Source organism: Danio rerio, chromosome 6 (genome assembly GCF_049306965.1).
Source record: "Danio rerio strain Tuebingen ecotype United States chromosome 6, GRCz12tu, whole genome shotgun sequence".
Classification (NCBI taxonomy): Eukaryota; Metazoa; Chordata; class Actinopteri; order Cypriniformes; family Danionidae; genus Danio; species Danio rerio.
In genome coordinates, this window is record NC_133181.1 from 29749631 (window position 1) to 29762326 (window position 12696).

General features: G+C 35.2%; 1 protein-coding gene across 43 annotated transcripts in view; it reads left to right on the forward strand.

Annotated features, from left to right (window-relative positions):
- The window catches only part of kif1aa (kinesin family member 1Aa), a 117709-nt gene extending 105024 nt beyond the window's left edge, over window positions 1-12685 (forward strand). For all 43 annotated transcript variants that reach the window (XM_021477120.3, XM_021477121.3, XM_021477124.3 and 40 more), the window contains 8 exons: window positions 102-247; window positions 1265-1462; window positions 2288-2359; window positions 2592-2716; window positions 4970-5095; window positions 5223-5415; window positions 6326-6444; window positions 8865-12685. In XM_021477120.3, the coding sequence (XP_021332795.2) occupies window positions 102-247; window positions 1265-1462; window positions 2288-2359; window positions 2592-2716; window positions 4970-5095; window positions 5223-5415; window positions 6326-6444; window positions 8865-8907 (1022 nt within the window). In that variant the 3' untranslated portion in view covers window positions 8908-12685. The remainder of the gene's footprint in view (window positions 1-101; window positions 248-1264; window positions 1463-2287; window positions 2360-2591; window positions 2717-4969; window positions 5096-5222; window positions 5416-6325; window positions 6445-8864) is intronic.
- Window positions 12686-12696: the final 11 nt, after the last annotated feature.

The window sequence follows — 12696 nt, forward strand, 5'->3', positions numbered from 1 at the left end:
TTGCACTGCGTTCTATTTGGCATTTTGTTTAAGAATCAATAAAAATCTGAATCTGTAAATCGTAGGAAGTTCTGTTGATAAAATGACATCTAAATGTGCAGGAATGCAAAGGCGGCGCAGGAGGGTGCTGGACACGTCGGTGGCTTATGTGCGAGGGGAGGAGAACCTGGCTGGCTGGCGGCCCCGCAGTGACAGCCTCATCCTGGACCATCAGTGGGAGCTGGAGAAATTGAGCCTCCTGCAGGAGGTGACAGCATAGGCTTTTTAAACCTCGACAAGTTGCTTGAGAGTTTTTGTTATTGTAAATAGAATGTGAATCTGTTTTTTATATTCTTTGAGCTAGATCTGCTATAAAAACTAACCAGCACTTGCTTCTGTTAAAAGCTAGAGCAAAAAGTTATGCTATTAAAAAGAGGAACATCTTCCACCGCAGATTTAGACAGGTTATTCTGGGGAGGCCGAGAGCTAGAATTGAGACATGAGATGTTTAGTGTGTTGCTTGTAATGTAGCATGAAATAGCACAGAATCCCATTCATTTGTTTTAGATGTAATGTAATGAAAAATGGTACTAATGACTTTTTAAAGTCATTATTTTGTAATCTGTTGTGAAATACATTTTAAAACTTCCCAGCCTTGCATGTTAACTATGGGGAGTAACTTTTGTTTAAAACAATCAGTGAAGTGTTTTAAAATCTGGGTACAATGAGGTGAAATTATTAGTTCATCTTTTAGCAGACCACAAATGACCTCAAAAACATAAAATGAGGCTTTAGTTGCTATATTAATAATTAATAGGTAAAATGTTTCTGAACTGTGTGGAATACAAAGATGGATTAGTCTGGAGGAACAAAACACCAGTGAACTCAAAAGGCTTTGGCCACCTATGAGGTTGTGATACTATCAAGTAAAAATTCCTAGCATAATGTTACTTTTATGACAGATGAAAATAACAGACAAAACCCAAGATACGTTTCACTCAGTTTGCTGTTTTTGGATTATTTGTAGTACAGCCATTGTTGTTTGAAGTGATTATTTAAATTCTTTTGGAACATGGAAGTTCCCTAAACAAGAAGTACAACCCATTATCAAAAAATGCAGTTGTCGTGTGAAAACAGTAGATAAACAATAGAACCTTAAATCAAATGAACCAGCTAGAATATGAATAAAGCCTGGTGATAAAGTGTTCATTGATGTGAAAATGTTACAATTTTATTGAGGATCTGAGAACTCATGATGTTCATTCATTTTCTTTTGGTATGTTAGGTGGAGAAAACCAGACACTACCTCCTCCTTAGGGAGAAGCTGGAGTCCACCCTGCTGCTGGGCCAGGAGTCGCTGCTGTCCTGCGGGAGTGAGGATCTAACCGAGTCCTCTTCCCCCTCCACTCACCTCGGCCTGGGCCACAACCCCGGCCCCGGCCCCGACACACCCAATGAGAGGCAGAGGGAGCTGGCTGCTAAGGTGAATCAATGACCTATAGGGCTAACCAAAAGAAGACTTTTTAGGAATCTAATTTAAATTTAATAATAATAAAAAAAAAGTTTTAATAAGATTTTTTTTATTTATTTATGTGTTTTTGTCATATTCATCCTGTATTTTTATTATTATTTTTATTCAGAATTAAAAACAAAAACTGTTATATGCATATCATCACCTTGGAAGTATTTTCTGAAATTTTCAAAATGTGGTTATTTATATCTTATTCTGTGATGGTTTATGTACATTATGTGTTTTAAAACAATTAAAACTCCTGGATCATCCAGTATATACCATCATTAATGAAAAAAAACGTTGTATGTATTTTTTAATCCATAGTAAAATCCAAATATTATTAAAAAAAAAAAAAAAAAAATATATATATATATATATATATATATATATATATATATATATATATATATATATATATATATATATATATAATATATCAAATTTTTCTAAGTTATAATATTATTCATCAAATCTTTATATATACACTGTAAATGATTTTTGTAAATGTAACAGTATTTAACTGTAATGTGAACTGTATTTTACTGTAAGACAGTTATGCAGCATGTTACCATATTTTACATATCTTACATAATAAAATTTTTATATTATAATATTACATTTTCTATAATATTTTGATTTAACTACGGATAAAAATATGCCTATTTTTCCTCCGAATTAAAAATTAAATAAAATGTAAAAATGTATAATACAATACAGCAATGACTTGAGAAAATCATGAAAAAAAACTTTTTTTTTAAAACATTTAAAATTCCCTTTGTATTATTATCCCAACAGTGTCTGCGTTTGCTTAACCACACATTTAACAGGGACTACAGCCATGTGTGTGTTAGCGCCAGTGAGAGCAAGGTAAAGGTTTACAACATTTTACACTTATTTTTAACACTTTATTTTCCTCTGTCAACTAATACACTCATCGAGATCTCAGACCAGTGAGAACATAAGAATACACTGCATTAAAAAGTGGAACTTTAAAAAAAACAAACATGACAGTGTTTACTACTGCAGAAACCAACAGAAATAATCACATGAGAGCAGGACGTTGAAGTTTACTGACTGATTTCTCTGTGATGTGTTGCAGTTGAGTGAGATGTCAGTGACTCTCCTGAAAGACTCTGCTTCAGTGTGTGCCGAAAGCACCCTCACACCCTCCTCCACATGTCCTTCACTTGTGGAGAGTCGATACATTCACAACACTGATCTCAGGTCAGTACTCAACGACCACTGTTTTGTTTCTCAGAATTAGGTAAAGAAATAAAAAATACAGTCTAAAGTGGATTTCTTCAACACAAATCAAATACTATTTCTGACCACTTTCCTACTGAAAAATAAACTATTCTGTTACATATCGTGTTATTCTATGATTTTTTTTAATTAACTATTAGTAGTGATGACAAAACAGAGGATATTTCTCATAGATGCATTTATTTAGGGTTATAATGCCAAATGGGATAAACATTTTTTAACAAATCCTATCTGAATAGCCTTCTCACATCCAGAAATATACCTATTGACCTTATTCTTCAATGTGGAAGTGTGCTCATTTTTGCAATTGTTTTAGAACTTTATAATCAGTTGCCTATGGGAGAAATGACTAGGAATACTAAACAACAAAAAACGGTAAAACCTGTTGCTCTTCAAACAAGTGTCTTCATGACAATACAGACAAAGCAGAATAATATAATAAGAAAATATCAGTTTGCAACATTTTTAACATCTAAAAATAAATGGAAGTGAATGAGACCGGAAGTATCGAGCTAAAAATATTCAAATGGCTGCACTCACCCATAAGCGAAGAATAAAGTCAATATTAACCCTATAAATGCCAAAGCAAGCAAACATTATATTACAACTATATTATACAGTTGTGTGGTGCTGCAATATTATGCAGTAGAGAAGGAGATTGAATGAAAGACTTAATTTATTCTTCAAGTCAAACTCATCACCATATCAATCACATCTTAATAAAGCTTTAATTTGAATGGCTGAGGAGAGCTGTATTGTGTTGGAAAGAGTACCGAAAAATCATACTCCAGTAAAAGGACAGTAGCATTGCTCACCCAAAGATATGTAGTGCAATAAGAGTATCTGTTTTAAATACTATATAAAGTTCTCATACCCTTGTGATAGAGGCTGTGGTATTTAGCCTCCTTGTTAGAGCAACTGCCTCCCATGCAAAGAATCGCAGGTTCGATCCCAGCTTGGAGCAAGTGAGTAGTATAGAACTGGTGGGTTACACCTACATATTAGAAATGGAGCTTTCATCAGTGCCACTACTTTTAATGGTGTTTCTGAGTGTAAGTTATTATAGTTACCATTCATGGACTGTCCTTGGCAAAATCTTTGTAAACTAAGAGGCAAAGAACTAACAGTTATGATACAGTATGTTAATGATTAGGTTATGCACATTGAACCCTGATTATCAAGCTACTAGTGTCCAGCAGTTGACGCTGCAAACCAAGCTCATGCTGCAAACAACAGAATAAATACAATTGGTGCATTTGTTTCAAAACGTATTTAGTTATTGTTTAAAAATGCAGTTTAAATAGTTGTTGCCTGTAACAATTGTGCTTGTTCTTGGACACTTCTAATACTTCCACACTGTACCTGTCCGTTGCATTTACAAAGCATTAGTCTGTCTGGTGTGAATTTTTAATTTAGTTTTATTTTTTTATTTTGGCTATGAGCAATTCGACTGGACTGGAGTCATGGGACTGATTATTTTACTTACACTGTAAAAAAAGTTGACTCAACTTAAAGTTTTAAGGCAATGAACTTCAGGACATTTTTAGGTTGACTCAACTTTCAACTCAATTACTGCACTTGACTCGATTTAAGTTGGGCAAACTCAAATATGTCCTGAAGTTTGTTGCCTTAAAATTTTAAGTTAAGTGAACATTTTTTACTGTGTAGCCAATTACTGTTGACAACAAAAGAGCTGGGAGTGCAGGTTGAAGGAAACAGTGCAGTAAAAAAGTACAAATGCAGAACATTTTAAACTACTTAAAGTACAATTTCTTAGAAAAACTACTCAATAACAGTCATTTGAGTATTTGTATATTTTTTTCATTTAAACAATATATATATATATATATATATATATATTATTAAAACCTATTGTCATTTTCTACAAATACATTATCTGAATTATCAAATATCATTCCTATTTGAACTTTTGAGGACATATTATTAGCAGTTTGTGAAATAAATCACAAATTTTACTCAGAACATGCACCTATTAATTGCAAATCCAGAGAAACGATTCTAACTTTTAAAGTGGTCTCTTAACTTTTTAACTATTCTGCTTAAAAAGCTGGAATAGGACTGTCATATCATAAATTACACCCATTTTAAAGGATGATGTTTAAGAAGTTCTACTTTGAAGTCTTGTTTTAAAGCTGTCTGTCTAATATTACTCCAAATGAAACACATCTATATTCTTACTGCTCATATGTGTAGACCCCCAACACCCCGATCTCGTGCTGTGAGCCCTAATCCTGACTCTGAAACAGATGGTAAGAAGATTCAAGAGCCCAGATCAAGAACCCGCACTTTTGTGCCAGACATTCAGGAAATCCGTGTCAGGTATAAATTAAAATTACAGACTGAACTCATGTTCTTTCTGCTGTTTGCTTATATATACAATTGAATTTATGAAAGTAGTTTGTTTGGAATCTGATTCTAACATCTTCTCTCTTTTAATCTTTAACAGCCCAATTGTGTCAAAGAAAGGCTATTTGCACTTTCTGGAGCCCCACAGTAATGGCTGGGTTAAGAGATATGTGGTGGTTCGTCGGCCTTATGTCTACATCTACAACTCAGACAGAGACACAGTGGAAAGGGCCATTCTTAACCTGTCCTCAGCGCAAGTGGAGTATAGCGAAGACCAGCAGGCCATGCTAAAGGTCAAACATCTTCAAAGATTTAGTTTATTTAATTAATTTATTTATTTTTGTTGGTCCCCTTTAGACATAACAATAAAACTACTGTATATGTCAGCTAAGGTGCAATATACACGTGTGCGTTTTTGTTTTAAAAATAGTGAATGTTTTAAAATAGTTAAAAATCGGAAAACGCTCCTCGTCCAGACTGGCAATTTTATTGCATATCCGAAAAACACTATACAGTGTAAAATTCATAATTCGGTACTATTAATGTTCACTGGCCATGGACATATTTGCCAGCATTTGTACGTGCAGTCTACCACTTGCATAATAGTCCTATGAGGGGCTTGATAAAGCAGGCAATGATACACAATAGTCCAGGAGACCAGTCAGAGTGTTATTGTGGATAACTTTTGCAAAAGTTTATATTACAGTCTGTATACTGAAATGGAATACCAGTATTTCCAAAATAAAATGGGGTATTTAACATTTGTAAAACACTCGTTTTTGTGCTTCAAAGATGCAAAGGTACTGTAGACACCCTTTTTAACTAAATATATACATTTTAATATTAAAACGGCTCATTTATCTCATTAAAATATCTTTAAGTGTATTAGTACATTTAGGTTAGGGTTAGAATTAGTTGATATACTTGCAAAACTCCTTAGTCTGCAGAATGTTTCTGGTGAAACATCAAAATAACATTTTAGCAGATATTAGAGAGTCTACTAATACTCTGATTGAGGACAAGTTACTTCACATATACTGTATACTTTTAGTTTATACTTTGCTTAACAGAATGTCTAAAGGGGACCATCAAAGTGAATTAATATTTTGATTGGTATTTTTTTTTTTTTAAGTTAATCTCTTCTTATGAACACAATTTGAGTAAATTGACTGAGCTGTGATTTAATATCTTTGTGAACTCCAGACCCCCTACACATTTGCGGTATGCACAGAGCATCGTGGGATACTCCTTCAAGCCAGTAATGACAAGGAGATGCATGACTGGCTGTATGCCTTTAACCCTCTGCTTGCTGGATCTATCAGGTACAGTGGAGTACTCGTCTAAAGACGTGGTCTCATTTACCTTTATTTGTTGAAATTATGTGTGTGAAATACAGTCAATAGGATATGCAGTTCTAAATTTCTGCTTGGTTTAGAAGTGACTATTTAATAAGCAGTGCTTTATTCATCACTGCACACAAAGGCTTCATACACTTTAAAGTCTGCGTGAAACAGAAGCTGCAATCTTTTTTATTTATTTATAGAAAACAGTAGGTGTGGCTTATTATTTTCTACCACGAGCTGATTGGATGCATTAAAGTAGACGTTTCATTCAGAAAGATACAGTAGGAAAAATAAGGGTTTTGGGAGAGTTATTAGAACCTAACAGACACCTTCTCCTCACCATTTCTGTTTGCTGTCATACAGCTGTCAAAACTGATATTTAGAGGGTTTTAATTGAGTATGGGTGCTTTCACACTAGCTCTTTTGGTCCACACCCGGGTTCATTTGACATCAGAGTTTGGTATGTTTAGCTAGTGTGAACGTTGTCTTCTATACTCCTGTGCGCACCCGTGAATCGTACCCAAGTCCGCTTGAAAGAGGTGGTCTGGGGTACGGTTTGTTCGAACTCTGGTGTGGTTCACTTTTGACATGACTGCAATCGTACCAAAAAATCGAAGTGAATTGCCAACTGTACAACTAACGTTAGTTTTCATAAAGTTCATTCATGTGTGTATGTCTGTGTACCTTGGAGACAAGGGTGACTGACCCATTGCAAATACAGAGATAATGTCTGAATGTCTCCACCAAAAACAACTTCTGCAGACATCACGTGATGTTCTGAACACTTTTAATATTTTTGTGGCAGATACAATCAAGTGGCTCTCTGTATTTTGGTTTTGATAACAAAAGCAAAAGTTTCAGTAAAAGCCGAATGACTGTGATATACGGATGTCTCCATTTTGGTGCTTTGCTTTGGTGGCCGTCACCTAGCAACAGCTGTACACAGAACAGAAGCTTGATGATGCATGCGTACCGGGGTTCAGAAGGAAAAAAGACAGTGTGAACACAAACCAGCCGAGGGGGACTATAGAACTGTGGTTCAGACCAGGCATTCGAACCAAGTGTGAAAGCACCCTTTGTTAACCATGCCCAATACCTCAGACAGACATAATCTGAGATTTTCACTGAAAACAAGTAGGAAGTGCATATTCAGATTTCAGTTATAGATTAATATGGCAAACATTTTTTTCTTAAGTCCTGCAGCGGAAGTGTGTTGGAACGTTTGAAAACAATATACCATCGCTCAAGCTTCTCAAACTGCCTTTTGTCCTCTTATTTGAAGTATATCTTTACCTTTGGTGGTGAATCAATTGATTCAATGTATATAATATGAGACATGCTTATTCATTCATAAATGAAATAAGGTGTTAAAGGTTACCTAAGATTGAGTACCATTTTACATGGTTGTCAGTCAAGATCATCATGTCAACATTGAAACTGATATGTTACTTCATAGAGATCAGTGATGTTGATTCAAAGCAACAGTGCTGACAAATTGGAAAATTTACAATGAAAGGATACTTCCAAAAAATCGGATCGTCCCTTTAAGGCATCTTAAGTAATTTCACTCGGCGACCATCTTTGAAATGCCTCTCGAGCAGTATGCTTGGACATTCTATCTGAATGGAGAAGCATCAAATTCTCCAAAACTGTATTCCAAGCTTACAATTACATTTCTTATTTGGAACCAACAATAAATTTAAACAACATCTGTCTCATAAGTTTTGTTTCTAAACATTCAAATTAAACAAAGTCTGCATATATTCAGATTGCCAGAGCTAATGCGCATGCGCTCTCGAAAGGAGATCATGACACCTACCTCATTTATGGCCGTTCTACATATTATGATCCCCTGGATAATTATAGCCTGATTGCATTGCTCTTTTGAAGTAATTCACAACTTGGTCTTGATGGTAAATCTCCTCCAGACATGACAGCAACTCTTTGTTTACAAGTCTGTGGGTGTTTAAGTAGTTGCTCTCATGTAATGTGCATTTGACAGAACGGACTTTACCTTACGCTCATTTTATACAGATTTTTTTATAAAGTTTTGTTATAAAGGGCACTTGGTTCATTTAAAAGTAGATTTGTGGATACATTGTGAATATATTTCTTATGTCTGTAAAGCAAGTATTCACTGAGAAGTCAGTGTGTTTGTTTACTGTCGTAAAAGCACACGTCTGGTCCCAGCTTCTCTGTCATTGTATAGCGATCAATGATTGGCTCCTGTACTTGTAGGCGGGGCTTCATTCGCCATATTGACCGTTACACTTTTCCCTACTTAAAACTATACGAGTGACATGTCTTGTGTTTTCTATTGTCTTTGGGAAAACTGATGGTAAACATTTCTTTTTGAGGATTTTGTGGAACTTTCAGTAATCTTTCTCTTTCCCCCTCAGGTCTAAACTGTCCAGAAGGAGAGCTGGGCAGATGAGGTTTTAAGCCCACCACATGTGTACTCAATGTACAACTCTTCAAGGACAAAAACAAACACAAAGGACTAAACTTGTAAATAGAGCTACAGTACTGACAGATTCACAAGTTTCTGTGCTTAATCAGCTCTCTGACCCTCTGTTTCCTTCATGTGTGTACCTGCACCTGTCCACACTCACGTCACCTGTGCACCTGTACATTTAAAGCCCTTTGTTGTGCATCTGCAGTGGCCTAAATATTCAACTTATAGCGCCAACGGAACAGGCTAGATACTTCATTGGGTTAGATAGTTTGCTTACGTAGTCTTCAACATTTAAGAAAGTTGGTGATGGGAACTCCTCATGCAAAACAAGCATCCAAATTGTTTCTGTGAAGAGTGAAATGCATATCTTGAGTTTGGTGGATCACACGGCCTTATTGTGTTACTTCTGACCTGTCAGTCTATGGGTTTAAACTGGTCAGAATTTAAGTCAGCAGACTATATGTTTATTCATCTCTTGGCTATGGAAGATGGAATGGATCAACGATAAGCAGTTCATAGCAAAAGGAGCAAATGAATCACGTCATATTACGCTCTTACTCTCTTTAAGTGCAGTTCTTGGCCACAGTACAGCCCGTCATAAATACCAATATACCTTTATAATGTTTCCATTGTATGGCCTTGAAAGCGTATAAAGTTTTCAAAATAATCAGGACGCATGAGGAGAAAATTGGCAACAGACGATGGTTGCACTCTCATATCTCTGAACGAGAACCATTAAAAAGATTTGGCCTATTTTTGTTGGAGTACTGGTCAGTAGATTTATCTCAAATGTATCATAATCCAGTCTAATATTTTATATAAAAAGTATCGGTATCCCCAAATGATCTTATATCTGTCTAATTTATTTTTAAGATTTCTGTTAAAGTCTTATCTAGCTAGCTATTTATTTAACGTGTTTTTATTTATTTTAGCATCTATTTATTGAAAAAGACTGTAATATTTTTGAAGAAGTACAGTGCAATTTCTGCATATGGCACTTTTTTTTTAATCTTGAGTTGAATGACCTCCATTTTACTGACTGCACTGCTCTCATTCCCCCCGACATGATGAAATGCATTTGGGGATCAGGTTAGAAGTGAATGCTGGGATAGCTGCTATTACAAGTAGATTACTTGAATTTCACTTTTTAGTTAAAAAAGTCGTTCATTATTATTATTATTGTTTCATTTTAAAAAAATCATCATTATTGCCCAGGATCCTAAAAGAGTGCTTTGTATGGTGGTCAGTCTTGAAAGATGAAAAGTTTAGCAGTTGATCAGGTCATACGTGCACAACTGATGGAATTTTCAAAGTGCATCCCAGAGAGTGATGAGATATGATTTTGTGCCTCTTGCATCATTTTTTTCAATGTACATCATCTTACTGTATTTCCTGTTTGCTTCTTTAACAGGATGAATGTCTACTTTCAGGCTCACTCATCATTACCATTGTTTCTCTATGTGTGCAACCATACAGTACCTGTCCACGGGCAACAGCAGGTTTTCAGTTACTTTAATTTGCATATTAAGTTGGCATAGTCTACTGTACATTCCCTACGTATAGGATTTCTAAGAATATCTAGATAGTGTAAATATTGTTTTGCTCAAGTTCTTTAAAATGAACAAAAACAAGTGTATTTATTTAACCAAAAACATTTTTTTCAGCATCATACTGTAAACTCAAGAAATAAGCCCTACTTTCTTAGTAATGTATTGAAGATCTGTTTTGACTTTTTGTTTTTGTTGGAAAATGATAAATCCATTTTGTTTAGAAATTCTTGTAATCCGTTGCAGTGTAGACTGACTGAAATGCAGACTTTCAGCTACAATCACTCTGAGACTGTTGCAAATTGCGTTTTGGTCCCTGATTCATGCACAAATGGTCACATATCATAATTTTATACTGAATAGGACAGAGAACGTTTTGCTGAACGAAACACCAGTCTGAATGAGGAGTGTTTTCATTCTTAACCACCATTTTAATACTTAAACACACTACTATAAATGCAGCCTACATTGGAATGAGAACATTCCTTATCGAGACTAGTGTTTTTACTTTTATTCATACTTTACTGTTTTGCTAGCGTTCATGTCCTTAGCCTACAGGTTGCGTGATGGTCACATGTGGTGCTTGACGAATCAGAGAGCAATACACAATAGTCCAGAAGATCAGTCAGAGTGCAAATGTGGATAGCTGCAACTCCATTTTTTGCAGTTTGAGTTTCGGTAGACCTGTACTGAAATGGACCATCAGCATTTTCAAAGTAAAACATGCTCTTTTTACATATCAAAATGCCTTGTTTTTCATAGGCCAACGTTTCCAGAGTACAGTGGATGCCAGACAAAATAAGACAGATATATGAAAAGACGTGTGTAAACGAAGTGTAAACAGCATCTCAGGTCTGACTGTGTTCTGATTAGGTGATGTTTACACTAATGTGTTTTTGTTTTGTTATAGTACGTCTGGTTCCCACACTACTCTGACCTTTTTCACCTCTGAAAACTGAGCATTTTAAAAATACTGAAGATCTGTTTTAGTTGTAGAAATGCTGGCATTCTGTTTCAGTGTATACCGACCAAAATGCAGCCTTTTGAAATGGAGGCAAGGCTATAACTGCTCACTGTTCACTAGTCTTTCAGACCATTGCATATTGTTCCCTGTATCATTAAGCCCTTCTCATATGACCGTTATTCAACCGGTAGACTGTAAGTATAGATGTCGGCAAACAGTCAGTGTGTAAAGTCACTAATCATGTGTTTGGCTGTACAGTGTGGACAGAGATCAGATTTTTAGAAACACAATAAAAAACACTTTTCTGGACACCACTTTAAAACAAAAATGCACTAGTGTAAATGCCGCCTCAATCTCAATTGATTTATCTTGCGCACAACTATCCTGGAGTTTACCTGAGAAATATTTTTGCATGTTCAGAGCACAGATCAGATGTTCATCTGAGGTTCCTGCAGAGCTGGATCTGGCAGCTTCATGGGAATGACTGAGGTCAACCAACCTACAGTTCATACTCAATACTGCAAGAAAACACCTCTGCTAAAACACTGATCTGTCTGTGAATAGATTCCAGAGATTTAAACTTCTTATTCCAAAAATTCAGTTATTACTATTGTCATTTCTGTATCTTTGAGTGGACAAAATAAGCATATCTTCAGTTTTTCACTGATATGTCAAGTCATTTCACTTTACATTTATGACCAGTTTAAAATAAATACAAGCAATGCCACTACTTTTAGAAACATACATACCTTAATAATAATAAGTTTGTATGTGTGTGACAAAATTACTTTTTAAAATTAATTTCAGTTAAAGTGCTTACTAGATTGTTTTCATTTTTGTCTCTACAGAAAGTAGGACAGAGAGCTAGAAGTATAGCATATCCTGTAATGTTTCTACAAGCTTTTTCATAAAACACCCATTCCATTATCATTGAATTAATTTACCACAAGTAAAATAATTCAATTGTTCTCATAATTTACACCAAATATTTGTGTGCTTCCGTTCTGCTTTAATGCACATTATGACTCCATTCATATGATTTTTTTCTTCTCTGTTGTTCTCTCTGAGTTTTACTTGCCTTGTATATAAACATGATTGCTGTGAATGGTGTATAATGCAGTTGTAATTGGTTTGTACCATCTTCAGTGGGCAGTAGTTCAATGTCTCTTTCTGAGTGTTGGAGTTATGAGTCATGTTTGTGTACACTTAACACATTGTCAGATATGAAATAAATGTGGAACTTATGCAACACTATGAATTGTTTG